The sequence below is a fragment of the Salvia miltiorrhiza genome, chromosome 4, assembly GCF_028751815.1.
Source record: "Salvia miltiorrhiza cultivar Shanhuang (shh) chromosome 4, IMPLAD_Smil_shh, whole genome shotgun sequence".
In the NCBI taxonomy this organism is placed as follows: domain Eukaryota; kingdom Viridiplantae; phylum Streptophyta; class Magnoliopsida; order Lamiales; family Lamiaceae; genus Salvia; species Salvia miltiorrhiza.
In genome coordinates, this window is record NC_080390.1 from 52345173 (window position 1) to 52362491 (window position 17319).

The 17319-nt window shown below is 33.5% G+C and overlaps 2 protein-coding genes across 2 annotated transcripts; both read right to left on the reverse strand.

The window, feature by feature from the left end:
• Positions 1–8432: 8432 nt before the first annotated feature.
• Positions 8433–10990, reverse strand: LOC131020471 (arginine-specific demethylase JMJ22). Its single transcript, XM_057949293.1, has 2 exons — positions 9536–10990; positions 8433–8794 (listed from the first exon to the last, which is right to left on the reverse strand). Exons 1-2 carry the CDS (start codon positions 10840–10842, stop codon positions 8563–8565), a joined length of 1539 nt encoding a protein of 512 aa, XP_057805276.1. The 5' UTR covers positions 10843–10990; the 3' UTR covers positions 8433–8562.
• Positions 10991–12397: 1407 nt separating this feature from the next.
• Positions 12398–16250, reverse strand: LOC131020472 (myosin-binding protein 7). The gene is made up of 4 exons (XM_057949294.1): positions 15906–16250; positions 14144–15807; positions 13412–13458; positions 12398–12869 (listed from the first exon to the last, which is right to left on the reverse strand). Exons 2-4 carry the CDS (start codon positions 15548–15550, stop codon positions 12761–12763), a joined length of 1563 nt encoding a protein of 520 aa, XP_057805277.1. The 5' UTR covers positions 15551–15807; positions 15906–16250; the 3' UTR covers positions 12398–12760.
• Positions 16251–17319: the final 1069 nt, after the last annotated feature.

A 17319-nucleotide genomic window follows, 5' to 3' on the forward strand; every position in this document is an offset into this window, starting at 1 on the left:
CATTCAAATTTCTCACATATTTTATGAATGCAATTGCATTGCTGATTGCTTAGCCTCTTGTGTGAAACTGTGAATATGGAGGGTTGGTGGACTTATGCCATATATACCGTACACTATTAGAGATGCCAATGGATCCTGGACCCGATCCAGATCCGTGGATTCAGATCCATTTTTCAAGGTCTGGATCTCAATTTTTTGGACCCGCGGATCTGGATCTCAATTTTTAAAACGAATTTGGATCTGGATCTTGAAATTTGAGATCTGGATCCGACCCAGATCCGACCGTGGATCTGTTTTATTTAATATATATTATTTATTTATTATATTTATTTTATTAATAATATTAAAAATTAAAAATAATACAAAAATTAGAATTACAAATTAAAATACTTTGTTTTGTGCAATATTTTTTATGAAGAAAATTAAATGTTGTTGATTGTGTGACTTTTTTTTTAATTTAATTTAAAAACAGTAGATCTATGGATCTAGACCCGTGGACCCGGGGATTTGACAGATCTGGATCTGGATCTGGTAAAATGAAACGGATCTCTGGTGTTGATGAGATCCGGTCCAGATCCGGCCAGTTGCCATCCCTATACACTATCGATCTCGTCCTTGCAGATGTGTATCGTTCTTTTCACGAGAGTGGTTTGGTAATTCTTTTCTTTTATTGGTGTTTTTTCTCTATTTGATATTTGTCGTAAAAGTTTTGATGAGGCTCGACCATTAGTTAGCATCTTTGTGCTTTCAATGGATTATGCGGTTTTCTTTTTCCCTTTTTATTTTCTTCAATAAAATGTTAATTCAGCATATGATAGATAATTTTCTCCAAATAATATATATATATATATATATATATATATATATATATATATATATATATATTCATGCAACCCTTTTCTTTCTTTTCACTTAAATTTATGATAATAACATCATGAGACAGTGATGTAATACTTCCTCCGTCCTACGAAGCATGACACGTTTCTAAAAATGGCAAAAAAATTACCCTTTATTCACATTTTCACTTTTTCACCTACCACACTTAACACACAAAATACCATTTTCTTAATTCCCGTGCCGAAAAGAAGTGTCATGCTTCATGGGACGAAGGAAGTAATATTTTTTAATATTTTCCTTTGCAAAAACCATACGTATAAGATAAAAAAAAAATAGTATAATAAATATTTTACCCCTTTTCTTATTCCTCCTTTTCTTCGCAATACATTTATAACTCAAAACAACGCATTCTTATAAAATAAGCGAACCATCCTATCATGTACTTTTCTCTGTTGATAGTTTATGGACCACACACAAAATGCAAAATACTATACTAAAACATCGAAATAGCGCGCACACCCCTAGTTAGCTGAGTACTAAAAATATTTTTACATACTGGAGTACAATTTTATTTTTTTTATATAGGTATTAGTATTTATTTTCAGTTAAGAAAGAGGAGAGCAATGAAAATCAACTTTAATTGGAAACCTTTTGTTTCACAAAGGGAAAAATAAAAACCATGCTTGGTTTTGGGATTTATATTGATAGTATTATTTTGGAATAAAAGAAATGTGGGGGGGATGGTGTTGGTCTCGTGTCAAATTTGAAAAAGTGGCGGTGCCGGCCAAAGCACGTGATTGAGACGGCGGTGGGGACGGCGGAGCAGTGGGCTGGACACAGCTGAGCCACCATACACGTGGTGCCAGAAATCTCTTTACAGCTTCCACGTCTACCCACACTATCACGATTCCCTGATGATTACTGTACATTTTTTCACTATTTTTTACATTCTTTTTCCACCACTCTCTCTCTCTCTTTCTATTTCCAGCATTTATAGTTTTTGTTTCTTTCAGTGTTTTCCCGTTTCACTTTACATTTTTATTTTCATTAATTTAACCCCATTTATAGCATGTCTTCTCTCATTAAATATAATCCATTTATTCTCGATGAGTATTTGTACGAGTAATACATGATTCTGTTTTCATTATTAATTTACTTTGTTGTCTATTCAAGTAACGCTTTTCTAAGATGAATTGGACATAAGGCGAGTTTGCATTTGTATATCCATAAAGTTTGAGTCAATTTAAACGTTTGATAAGATTAAGCGATATATATCAATAATTCAAGATTGTTACATGGCCTTTTAAAAAAGCAAAAAAATAAATAAATACAGATTGTTGCATGTGGTAGTTTTTATATATTTGATGAGGCGTTCAAGCACACGTACTTGCATGATCTCAAGTACATGTGCATATTATTATTATTAATATTATTATTATTTGAGGGAGTACATGTGCATATATATTTACCAACGTGAAATGATCAGTTTATTTAGCATTTCCACTTTTTTCTCACAAAAAAGGACGTTAGCATTACACAAGTCAACACGAAATGATCAACTTAATTTCGTCTAGGGATAATTGCGTGAAAATACACAAATTTTGCCAAAAATTCATATTTGACGCGAAGTTAGAATTTTTTTACATTTTAATACACCAACTTTCGTTGTTGTCCAAATTTGACACGACTTAATTCTTAAAAATTTAAAAAACAACCTCTTTTTGTAAATAATTATACAAAGACCCACTTATGTTATTATTTGGGACATTTAAACCAAAACAAGATATTTCCTTATGATGTTTTCTTTTAATCTTTGATCCGCGCCTAAAATGGTTTAAAAGAAAACATCATAAGGAAATATCTTGTTTTGGTTTAAATGTCCCAAATTATAATATAAGTGGGTCTTTGTATAATTATTTACAAAAATGGGTTGTTTTTTGAATTTTTAAGAAAGTCGTGTCAAATTTGGACAACAATGAAAGTTGGTGTATTAAAATGTAAAATCCTAACTTCGCGTCAAATATGAATTTTTGGCAAAGTTTGTGTATTTAGGTGCAATTTTCCCTTATATATATATGTTTTATATATATATATATATATATATATATATATATATATATTATGAATTTGTTATGAAAAATAATAAATTCAGAAAAATATAATTTATTCCCTCTGTTCCACTGTAAATGATTCAAAACTTTTCGTCATGAGAATTAAGGAGAATGTGCAGATTGGTTGAAAGTGATAGGGCCTACATTTTTTTAAGGGTTACAATTTTCTATTTATATAAATAGATCACTTATAATAAGACGGTCTAAAATGAAATACAAGTCACTTTTAGTGGAACGGAATTCATGACTTTTATATGGACCGCAGGTTCTATTTTGCTTTTTTAAAAATGAAAACAATTAAATAACCAGAGGAAAAATATTAGAAAGGCCAACTATCGGTGTGCGAGTTTTGAGTGCATTATATCGAAGAAAATATAGCATAAGTTTATATATGTACAATTAGTTCACATGCAAATATAATTAAATAACGTTAGAATTTTCCTTCTTCCTTCTAAAGAAAACATTTTCGTTTATTTTATTTACACGTTTTCTTAAGTAATTCATTTCCAAACAAATAAGATTTCAAAGAAAAAAGCAACAATGTTAGTAGTATTTTATATTCAACTACCGAAATCACTTATCATCGACCTATGGCACAAATCCACATGCAATGTTAAAGTAATTTAAAAGTCATAACCAATCATAGTGCGTAGGGCTGTCGATCGGTTCGGGTTCGGTTACCCGTACCCGAATTTTCGGTTACCCGAATCCGAAATTGCCAAATTTTAATAACCGTTCCCGAACCGTTTTAGAAGTTCGGTTACCCAATACCCGCTTCGGTTAACCAATTGGGTTATTTGGGTATCCGAAATACCCATTTAAAAAATGAAATTCAAATAATTTTTGCTCTATCTACTCTAAAAGAAATTACAAATATATAATATATATTTACAAATATATAATATATATATTAAATAATTTACAAATATATAATATATATTTACAAATATATAATATATTTGTAAATATATTATAATATATATGTAAATTATTTGTAAATTTACAAATATAATATATTTGTAAATTTACCAATATATATTATAAATTTACAAATTTATAATATATTTGTTAATATATAATATATATGTAAATTTACAAATATATTATATATAATATATATATATAATAAATATATATTATATTGATAATATATATATTAAATAATTAATAAAATAATTTTCGGTTATTCGGTTAACCCGATCGGTTTTTCGGGTTAACCGATAACCGAAATTTTCAAAAAAACAATAATCGAAACCGATCCATTACCCGAAATTTTCGGTTATTGGATACACAAACCCGGAAATTTCGGTTCGGTTAATTGGATACCCAAAACCTGATAACCATTTAGACAGCCATAATAGTGCGTGATTAGTGATCATTTCATCCAATCATTCAGATACCACGTATACTGATTAACTTCTCCATTTGAATTAACGTATCTACATTATTATCAGTTTTCCAACAATTCAAACCCACTATCCTTATCTTATGTGACAGCTAGAGAGTTAAAATTGAAAAAAAAAAAAAGAAATTAATAAGCAAATGAACAAAAAACATCTTTATAATAACTTGGTGTACGTCCTTTTTACAAAATATATGGATCGATATGATGTAGTAATGAAAATGAAATAAAAAGATAAAAGAGGACAAAATAAATTAAAAAGGGGGGAAATGTCTGTTAGCTAAGAATTAGGAAAAATAGGGCGATGTGAAAGAGAAGAGAGTGAGGCGTGAAAATTGTCGTGCAACAAATTGGACGTACATGAATTGAATTACGTCCACACAAGTGTAGGTCATGGATATGATTTACAGAAATGGCCCTCATTTCATTTATGAAACAAATAGGAGTGGATTCCTACGCAACTAAACATAATTACTTTATTTTCTATATATCATATACTAGTGTTCTGCACTTAGATATGACTTCAATAATTGAATCACTACAACAAATTATAATTATAACAAAAGTCATTATTATATAATTCAAATATATCCTACTGAATAATGTAATATATAATACAAATATTTTAATATAGGAGAGAGAGAGAGAGAGCATATAAATAAAATTTTACTTTTATTCTAATCACAAATTTTACAATTAATTTGAGATTGATTTATAATAGAATATTTATATTTTACTCCCTCCGTCCACAAAAAATTATACTAAAAAATGACGACACATGTTTTAATAAAAATTAGCAATTGCATCCCGTGCAATGCACAGGAAAATATTTTTAATTTTTATATTTATATAAAATTAATATTAATTCAATTATAATCGAAATTCACAATTTTGGAAAGAAATGTAAATTATTAAAGAATATGAAAATAAAAAGAAAAATATATAGTTTAAGCATAAATCTTCAATTTTATTATAACTACAAAATTGCCATTCAATTTTGAAATTAATTTAAAATTGATTTCAAATTGAAAGCTCCCTTTTTAATATAGTATACATGGTTAGTATATTACAAGCAGAGAAATGATCTCACTAAGCAGTATTATTAATGATAGTTAATTGTATCGTGAGTGCAGAAAAAAATTCAGTATGTGATAGAAATTTTCAAAAATGAAAAATGACTAATTTTTATGGACGTTTCAACAAAAAAAAAAATAGTATAGACGGATGGAATATTACAATAATAGAATAGATGATATAATGAATTTGATGAAATCCAATAGGTTTCTGCTAATTAAGCTAGGTTGTCGTTGATAATATATAGGCAAAACAAATTTTTTTTTTTTGAGGGTCATAGACTCATAGGCAAAACAATTTTTATCCACGTTGAATTGTGAAAGTCAAAATTACCCATCAATTTAAAACATAGTACTCTATAAATTATACTTTTTACGTCCGTCGTATCGTTTTCATTTTTATCATTTTAGTTCGTCCACGCGATATTATTTCTATTTTCATTTATAGCAGTAGAGTTCACAAACTTTACTCACAATAACAATGAGACTCAAACTCCACTCACAATAATATCCACTATTATTCATCATTTTCTTAAAATTCGTGACGTTCACAAAGTGAAAATGATATCAGGGACGAATTGAGTGTTTTTGACCAAAATACCCTTGCTAACATATTCTCCTTCCTACTACTCATCTATTCTCTCCCAAAGCGCAGAAATTTTCGGCAGATGGCGCTCTAGTCATCATGGACGGAAGCAAGAAATTTTTTTTTTGTGGAGGAAGAATTTATATTTAAGTTTTTACTTTGAGTTAATTATAGTTTATAGCCTTATCTTTAAGCAAATTTCGATTTATAGTCTCAACTTTGATTTATTTTTTATATAGTCTGAACTTTGAGAAATTGTTTAATTATAGCCACAATCACATCAAAACTATGACAATAGCTCTTATTTATCAAAATTACACATAAAACAATGACTGATTGTCACGAAATCAGAGCCTAATGTATTCTATACTAAAGGAGATTTTCAACGATAGGTAGATCATCATCATCGGACCACCGCTGTAATCGGAATCGCGTCTGAAACATTCTTTCAAATGCGATTCCAACTACACCGGTGGTCCGATGACGATGTGCTACATACCGTTGGAAACCTCTCTTCGTATAGAGTACATTAGGCTCTAGTTTTGTGGCAATTAATCATCATTTTAGTTGTAATTATGATAAAAAATAGACTATTAACATAATTTTGGTGCAATTGTTGTTATAATTAAATAATTTCTCGAAGTTCAGCCTATATAAACAATAAATTAAAGTTGAGATTATAAACCGAAATTTGTTGAAAATTCGATTACAAATTGTAATTAACCCCTTTACTTTTATACGTTATTTTACTAATTCACTTGAATTCTTTTATGTTTTCTTTTAGAATACTAGTTGTCTATATTCTGGGGTGATGCCACAAATTTCCGACGAATAGCAAAATTTACAAGTGTAAAATTAAGCTGTGTGTAGTGGACTAGCAGATCACCTAAATGTATCATTAACTCTAAATTTAGGCTAAAACAATTGAAAATGAGATAAAAAATGCATCAAGCAGATCCCCTAAATTAGATGGGGCCCACAAAAAATTTTACACCTACCTAAATTCAATCTTAAATTTACACCCACCCTAAATTTATTTTAAGCTTTTAATTAGTAGGGCTCACATATAATTATTGTTTTTATGTAGAAATTAGGAGATCTGGTATATGCATTTATAAAATCGAGATCCTAAAATTAAATAGGGAAGCTTTAGGAAGAAATATAGGAGCATAATTTTGGGATTTCTGCTGGGAGTGCTCTTAGGGGGTTGTAATTAGGTTTTCATTTTTTTTTTCTTTTACTGATCCTAGGGTTTAATTTAGATTTATACGACCATATGAAACTTTGCAGGTTTAAATGTTTAATCAAAGGGTTAAAGTACATATTCACCCCTGAAGTCGACACCCCTAGAGCATTGGGCTCCCCAGACTCGGTCGTGGCGCGTTGACCTCCCTGAACTCTCGGAAAAAGGGTGCAAATTTGCACCCTTTTTCCGAGAGTTCAGGGAGGTCAACGCGCCACGACCGAGTCTGGGGAGCCCAATGCTCTAGGGGTGTCGACTTCAGGGGTGAATATGTACTTTAACCCTTAATCAAATTCAAGAACACGTGATATAAATAGAAATATTCATAAGAGGTTTTAAATATATGTGTGAGTTTTAAGAAATTAGTACTACCTCTGTCCTTATTTTTATTTTTGTTTGTCCCCAAAACATCATAATCTATTTTTTGAAACAATTTCACTAACTATTATCCTTACAATTTCTTAAATATTTACACCAATTAACACAAATGGACTCACCACAATTCATTTTAATTGATCCATTAGTTAATATCATTACTTTTTATATTATTACTTTGTCTAAGAATAGTGTTATTTGGACAAAATATGTCTGAACAAGTATTTTGAAAAATTAATTTATTTAATAATTTTGGATTAAATTTAAAAATAATTTAGTTAATTTTATTATTTTCTCCACATTGTAGTTTTTTTTAATATTTTTTTTTTACTTTTATTGTTTTTATTATTTTTTTGTAAATTTTGTACTTACAAAAATAATAATATAAAAATTATTCAAAATTTACAATATGGATAAAACTATAAAACTAATTAAATCTTTTTTTATTTTAAATCAAATTTTTAATATATTTAACTATTTTTTGTCCGAATATATTTTATCCAAATAATAATATTATTGTTTTTCTAATTTGTGAGACCCTTTCTCCATCACATTAAAATCTGTGCCGACTCCATGAGAAATATTTCAGGGAGACAGAGGGAGTATATTTTTTTTTCGAGACTCAGCTGATATAGAAAGAATATTAATCAACTATAACAATACTTGTGGAGAGAGATTGTGGTTAAATTTATAATCCTACAACCAATTTCTGTTCTCGCTTTTCCGGCGATTGGTAATTAACACACAATATTACTGTCACTTGAAGTTGTTACAATAAGCAACCAAAATTAGTGAGCGAAATGAATAAATAGTGAATGTGAGGTGACTATCATGAGATGAAATCAATGTTTAATCTCTCAACAAAACTGGTTTTCATAAATGAAATGAAGATGCAAGGATACGCCTATGCTTGCAAGGAAAGAAATAAACTCCTTTTAAAAGGAGAACTTGAAGGCACCCACCTTGGAATCAGCAACAGACTCCCAGAAAGAAAGTTTCTTCGACTTCTCCTCTGCTTTCAGTTTCAGCTCATCTATGGTTCCCGGCAGCGCCCTTTCGATAGCATTCTTGAATTTCTCGTGCAAATTAACTCTATCTCTCGTGCCCGACACAAGAGTGCTTGCATTAGGCCTCTTTAGAAAATCTAAAACGTTCAATAAATTCCTCCTGCAATAATACAACATTAATCTTCAGTTTTTGCAGCTTAACCAAGATGATGCTGGAACTACTACACAGAAAGTTCAACATCATTATATTCTCTCTCCCTCACTAACTTGAATTATCAACACCACAACTTTTTCATCATATTTCACCTTCCTAAATTTTATTACTACTTGCCATGATCCAGCAAATTATTAGCTCTACGCCACGAAGAGTGTAGATGAGCAAAATGTGCCTATTATGAAACCTATTCATGCATTTTCCAACTAATTCTTTTATATTCTTCCATGGGAGAAAAATAAAAATGTGGGATTGGGAATTTGGTGGAGGTCTTTCTACAGTGAACTTCACTATAGGATGAGGCACACACCGGTTCATCTGTCCTAATCAAATCCTAATTGTGATTAATAAACATAAACCCAAACTAGAGACTAACTGGGGTTGGTGAACCCCAAAAGTTTTATTGGTTTAATATATCTAATACCTCCAAATAATTTTATGTTACTGCCCTCTTAAAGAAAGCATGGCATGTTCAGTGAAGTAGCAGCATGAAAGATTTTAAAGATACTCTTATAAGACTTATACAGGACGACGACATATGAAAGTCTATAACCGAAATGATACGTTTACATTGTTAAGAACATCAACTAATACTACAAGCTAGACCAAGAGAGAGTATATGGAAGCATGGATTGGTGTAGCAACAAAAACAAAGGAAGTGGAGAGCACAATGGAGAGAAATTATACCTGCTAGCAAAATTTTGTGTGATGGCCACAGAATCTTGGAGGTTAATAACCAGATGCCACCATCCATTTGGCACAAATATGACTTCTCCTGCTTTACAAATGCATTCAACGGGCCTCTTTGCCCAAGTTTTCGTAGCATTGTAGAAGTTCATAAACCACTCAATTATGGAAACAGGGCAAGCAACCTCTGCACCATCCGGGCTCGGATGCACCCCAGGAGGCACCACATCAGGAGGAAACAGCACCCACTTCTTGGAACCTCTTACCACTGCGTTCCAAGCAGAGGTCGAGTTAGGATCAATGTGGAAAGACGATCCAGACCCTGCCGGCCCTATTATAATCCATCTATAGTCCGGCCTCTCACTTCCCAAAACACTAAAAAGATCCTCACTGAAATACTCAGGAACCTCATAATCCATCCCCAACTGAGGAACTTTCTCACCAAACTTAGGGTCGAAGAGATACAATGGCCGTTCCTCCTTCACTTGATCTGAGTACCTAAAGTAGTCCTCGAGCTTCATCTGCACCGGCCCAACCGAGAACTCAGTATCACCACAAACTTCAACCAGATACTCTCTATCCCATTTCTTCATTGCAGGCCATTTCCCCAGACAACCTTCCAACAACACCGGCTTATTCGGCTCCTCAAAGCTCGATATAAATTCATCAACAGAAATTCCCCTTCTCCTCACTATGTTATCCCTCTCAAGCCACTCAGATTTCATCTCAAGATTAGCACACAGCCAACTCTGAAACAAGTAATCAGAATAAAAGTCCCTAATTCTAACCCCACTGCTGACAATCATGAACGAGCATCTATAAGCACTAACAAAAGTGTTTTTCCAAGTCCCATTGTACAAGAATCCATTTTGACAAGTATCCAGCACAAGATTCCTCCAAAGAGGCTCTTGATTGCAGAAAACATAGAAAGATTTGCTCACAGTTGATAAAACCCCCAATTGGGCCCCACTGAGAAATGCAAGAATCTCAAGAACGAGCTCATCTGTGAGGATTTGGAGATTACCTAGGCCTGTGTTCCTTGAGTTGATGGACGAGGAGCTGAAGTAGAGATTACCCAATGGTTGGACGCCGTGTGAGTGGGATTGAGCCGAGTTTTTCAAGCTGAATATACCTTCTTCAGTTTGCTCGTATTCTTCGTCTTCTGTTGGTGCCAAGGCTGTTGCTTGATTTTTTAATTCAAGTTTTGGTTTCTTTCTGATTGAGTTCGGCCTCTTGGAATGGGTTAGACGGGATTGTTTCGATTTCTTCGATCTAGACTTGAGCCATAGATTTTTGGAGCTAAGCATTTTGAACAACGGCAGCGTCGGCGGCGGTTGAAACCGCCGGAGAGTATTTGCTGGGCTGGAGGCGGAGGGAGGAAACGCAACCAACCCTTAAAAGGATTTTACACTAGTACTAATCCCACGTCAGTAGAGGTTAAACAAACGTACTGTATTAGACATATTTTGGGGCGATTCTCATAAATTAGTTTTAAAAATACATAAGCTTTACAAGTTTTCCCACTAAGAATGCGTTTGCTTTGGTGATAAAAATTTCATTGAAAAATGATGAATAAAAAAATAAGAAAATATTATATTTTTCTCTTTATTTTATCAGATGTTTTGGATAATATTTTTACACTCCTAACATAAAATAATATTATCCGACATTAAAAAAATGAGTGAAAAAAAACTGCTAGAAAAAAATATTCACCATGTCTCGAGAAAATTTTTCATTATAATAAACATATGAAAATGAGTGAAAATATATTTTTTCTCTCATTTTCCATCAAAGTAAACGTATGTTTTAATGGACGAGCTTCATGCAATGATGCTCGAAATCGAGTTTTGTTTGGAGAATGATATCAGTCCGTTGAAGGTGTGGTTCCTGAAGATTTTTGAAGTTTTCAATCATGCGAAAGATCACATTGTTCTAGATTTTTGTCATGTCCGTAGAGAAGCTAATCGGGCAGCACATTGTTTGGCGAACTTCACCGCGTCTTCTTTTGGTGTAATTATCTGGAAGTAGAGCTTACCTGCTTGGCTCTCAAGTATTGCGTCTCGTGATTAAATATAAGCTCCCGTTTATTCTCGGAAAAAAAAAATAGTAACCTATTTGTTTCGATTAAAATTAAAGACAATATTTAAAAAAATAAATAAAGTGGTGCTGCCTAATACTGTGGATATAGCTGTAGAAATTACCCATCCTTGTGAATGTAAGTTACCAGAAACGATCACCTATCCACCGTAGGCAAGCATAATGTGCCTACCACTGATGTGATAATTTTAATTAGAGAAGCAGAATGTGCTCACCACTGATGTGACAATCTTAATTAGAGTAAGATATGCTAATTCTCTTTCCAAATTAAAATTACCACATCAATGATAAGCACATTATATTTTCCCACTGATGTGACAATCTTAATTAGAGTAAGACAATTTTAATTAGAGTAAGATATGTTAATTCTCTTTCCAAATTAAAATTACCACATCAGTGATAAGCACATTATATTTATCTACAGTGGAATTATATTTGCCTATGGTGGATAGGTGATCGATTCCGTGTACGTCACTTCAAAAAAATCTGACCAAATTCAAAGCGACTGATAATCCACAAGGGCGGGTAGTTTTTATATTACATCCACAATATTAAGCGGCATCACTTTATTTAAAAAAAAATCTTGTCTTTAATTTTGATTGAAACAAATAGATTAGTTGTGTTGGTCCACATACTGAACAGTACTAGTGGTGACGCATATGATGAAGGCCGTATTATAAATCAAAACTTGCACAAGGAGAGAGCAGAGGTTGCTCAATGTGCGTCCCAAGGAAAAACAAAAATGGGTATATATGACAATTGGGGTACAAGAAAAATAACAAATCAACATTAACGTGTGAAGTAAAAGGAAAAGAAAACCACAAGAGACATTGGCAATATACAGCAGAGAACTATCTAAGAGGGGCACATTTAGGACTAAATTTGCACAAACCCAATTCCCAAATTGGCTGATAAACCGAAAAGAATATAATATCTCCTATATCGACAAATGGATGTGTTCTAGATGTATGCTATGCCACAGTTGAAGTAACGCGACCAATCCCCTTAGCAAGATATCCACAAGAAAAACCTTCACGCACAATCCAAACACCAGAAAAGCTTTAAACCACTCAGCATCCAAACAGGTGATAACAGGCTTCAGGGATATGGAACAAAGACCAATCAGTCTCAGTTTCGTAGGTTTACTGTTGACACAACCCTGCGCTGTCCGACACGAGGACCTCGGTCTAAAAGCATTAGCAAACCCTCATTTTTGGCAGACTTCCCAAACATGTACCTGAGACACTCACAAAAAGAAATATGAGTTCATAATGGTAAAAATCATACAATTTCTAACTGCATTAAAGATATTGTGCTATCCAGAGAATCAATCTGACTGATTTCCACTCCTCTGATGTTTAATATCTTCCATTATTTTGCTCCCTGATTCTCACGAAAAATGTTTATCTGCAAACTGATCCGTCTCCTATCCCAATCAATAAGTGATCTGCATATCCTCCACTACTTTTACTAATTACTAGCTCTTCCTTCAATGAGGTTAACACTTATAATCTGTTATTACTTTTGAGGATAGCTACTATTAAGAATTTTATTTGGCAGAGGCTCCAGCACTCTGATATCGTAGACAATATTACGTTATTACTATAACTAAGACATGCAGGCAAAAATGGAGCTTATCGAAGTGACTATACAATATCAATGGGCTAAGGATGCTCTATCAAAAACAGCAGAAAAGACTCAAAGAGTATAGAGCAAAAATTTCTGATATTCAATAATCTCCACAAGTTAGTCACACGTTTTCATGGTATTGTATCTTACCTGCTTCTGCGTGCTTTCCTTCTCCAGAAAACAAAAGATACAACCCACTGAACAAAGAGAAATACATCGTCAGCATTTATGAAAAATTTATTTACAAGATCTATGGATGTAGCTCAAAATAAAGTCCTGCAATTAGAGGTTTAACAAAGAGCTTCCACATGTGACCAGTCATGAAAATAAAAAACTTCAGATGGAAGCAATTACAGGATTCTTAAACAACAATGGATCTGTTTACTAGACTTCTGAGAGCATAAGTGCCATTTATTTGGACTATAGGAAGGAGAATAATATACTTGCAGTGATAGACTGGCAGCCAGAAGATGATCTCAAGTGCGAGCGAACATGGCAAAAAATAAAAGTTGGAAGAAGTCAATAACAACATAAACTACATAGTATCATGATGCTGCCAAATCTGGAATCGTAGATCTTAATGGTAGGTGTCATATCTACTAAAAGAAGCTCAGAATCAAAACTGTTCTTGCAATCATAAACTGAGGCTGCACTTTCACTTGTCTGAACCACAAGGCCAGTACAGGGCTATATAGTGCGAGGTTGTTGAAGGTTAGTTGCATAACCACAGAGATTAACCAAGTTTGTGCAGATACTAATGTTTGTTTGATCCGAAGTGTGATTTCAGATAATGCAGCACAACAATAACAGGAAAGATATATCTTTCATGTGTTCAGATACAATTGGAATGGAAATAATTCAAGTATTTACCACTATCATTACCTTGAATAAGGAAATGAAGCTTAAACTCTTAGTTGCTGGCTTCTTCTGGATAGGCATTGGTTTTGCTGGTGCCATTTCTTTGCACAAGTTCTCAGCTATCTCTTTCAACAATACCAGTTGTGCTTTATCAGTCCCAACAGATATAAGAGCCTGCCTCATTGATTCTCTATCAGCTTCAAGAGCCTGAAGCCTTGCATACAGCTTCTGCATCTCTAGGTCCATAACATCAGAATGTTCTAGTGACTCCCTAGGACTTTTTGTATAGTCATCATATAAGGAGCCAACAGAAGCCTTATGATCCATGACACCATTAACTGCAGATCCTTGATGAATGGAATCTATTGTGTAAACTCTGTCATTTACGTCATCTCCAACTTCAGATGCATTGTCCACTTTCCTGAAATTAGGGTTCAAATCCAAATGGGAAAATACTGTCTTCTTGAAACTGCCACCACATTTTGGGGAATCTGTGGCAAAATCTTGACCCATTTCTTTAATCATTGAAAATTGTGAATTTGAGCTATCAGTAGATAACTTCCTAAGATGCTTAGGCCGCCTTGGAGATTGACCAACAGTTACCTTTTCAAGCATATTTTTCGTGCCAAAGTATTCCAAATCAGGCTCAATGGTTCTAGGACTTTGCTCCAATTCATTGAGCCTGTACTCGAAATCCTTCAGCTCATACCGAGAACGTGGGGTTTCCCCAAATGGATATTTCTCAATGTCGGCAGTTTCATCATCCCCATCTGGATATGCCTGGGATTCATTTATATTGCATTTGAGAGGCGGGTACATCTCATATGCAGGAAACTCATATTGTCCTTCAAGATTCTCTGTCATGCTTGTGTTTTGGCTTGCGACCTTTTCTCCATCGGCTTCGGACTCCGTGAGACCAAAACTCATCATCCTGTGTTTATAGGCCTGAACCTCACAGGTAAGAGAATGAATGGTCTGTTCCCTCTTATACAACAAATCCTCTAGTGCCAATGCCTCTTGCTGATCATGCGCCATTTTCCCCTCCGCAAACCTCTTAAACTGCCTTGCCTCCATATGAACCTCTGCCTTCTCCCTCTGCAGCCTCAGAATCATAGACATGGCCTCGTTTGCAGCAGAAGAAGATGCATTTCTCTCCTCTTCCAATTCCATAATGAGATCCTGGATAGTCTGCTGCTGACTGCTGACTGTTTCACGCAGTGCCATACATTCATTTTCTACCTCCACGCGGGCATTTTGCGGTACAACAAGTCCCGGGACAGTAAATTTGTTTTCTTCCTTGACATCATCATATTTACGCTTGACAGACCGGAGACACGCCTCAGATGAGGCCGTGTTCGTCATTGAACAGCTGCACCCACAGTCACAACACTGGACATGGCTCATCGATTGGAGCGAATCATCTAGCTCCATGGATCAGTCAATACACATCCAACGCAACTCAAGACCCAGAAACTCACAATTTTACCCCAACTATCAATGTTTTTAACACGAAGAACTATAAAATAAAATTCTCAATAAATTCAGAATTCAAAAGCTCCAACTCCTCCACCCGTATATATATTAATAAACTTCCCTTCAAATTATGCATGAATTTTCCCCTCTATTCCTCAATCTAGACATAAGAAACCAATGGTTCCGGATATAAGTAATTCAATCGCCCAAATTCCCTGCAAACACATGACCGAGAAAACGCATAAACAAAGGCGTACGACATTTTCTCCTGCAGAAAAGAGATATTTCCTGAATTACGTGAGAAAAAACGAACCTGGAATTTTCCCGGGAGGCCGCTAATAGTGAGAATGATATTCTCCGGAAAGGCAAAGGTGTTTCTCTGCAACAAATTCTGATCTGAAGGGGAAATCAATCTCCCGGTGGAATTGGGAGATTGAGGGAAAGGAAATTATGATTGGGGGAGGATTTGAAACCCTATCCGTTTCGGTGATGTATTATTCTCTGCCCAGTATTTGTTTTTGTGTTTCGGAGTTTATTTTTTGATTTTGATTTTGCTTCGTGTTTCGCGAAAATCTGATAGCTGATTTTTAGAGAGAGAGAGAAGAGAGAGATAGGGGGAGAGGTTGTTTATTGTTGGTTGGACTTTGGAGAGAGAAGATAGGCAGAGGGGTAAATTCGGAAGTTTACATTAAGCGTTTTTGACTTATCAGAGCGCGTGCGGCTCGCGTGTCTTATTCCTGGTAATAGCAAATAGGATTTGGTATACGACCCCCAACTGCCTCTCACCCTTCAAATTTTGTATTTTACAATTTTAACAAGTCTTATTAAACATTAATGCAGGCTTCCACCTATCTTTTTGTGCTTTTTACTTATTTATTTGTTAAGAACGATTATTTTACCAACAACCTGAAATGTCATTTACTCATGAAAATGACGAAATGGGATGGTTACTCTTTATCATCTTAGGTTTTGTCCATTTCTATGGATGAAGATTGAGGAAAATTATCTTAATCTATTTTAAATTATCTAAGTATATTTACTATTTTAATAATATTTATATTTCTTTTTATCATAATTTCACCTCTGTTTGATTTTGGTTGATGGAGATGGTAGTCTTTTGTTGATTCAATGAATTAATGAATCGACTTGACATTTCCATGATATGATAATTTTTTGAATTGCATGAGAGTATGATTGTCACTTGTAACTAAAAAATAAACCGATTTAATCAAATATAACGGTCAATGGCTTCAAAGAAAATTATTGGCTCAAAAGGATTTTTTTTTCTCTTCCAATGAGAGTTAGACTTGCATCTACTTTTGTGGAAATATATGAAGATTATATTTTATTATAATCAGATTATATGTAAAGTATTTTACTATAATATTTATTTTGTTTTATCAATTAAGGATCCTACTAGTAGAATATTAAGTTATCATGTTTCCCAAATTTCTCTTATAATTATAAATAGATAGAAATATTATTATTGATATATTACGTGTAATTATTATTCAGTGTTGGGTAAAATCAAACAGTTTATCAATGCGTTGAAAATTACTAAATCATACAAACATAGAAGGAATATTCAAAGCAATTTTCATTCAACTAGAGCAAAATCAAACTAAGCGACAGAGAGACTAAAAAAGACCCCTTTTGTGCACTTTAAAAAGAAAAAAAATGATTTGGGGAAGGAAAATATATGGCCTTGATTCCCAAAGACCCCTTTC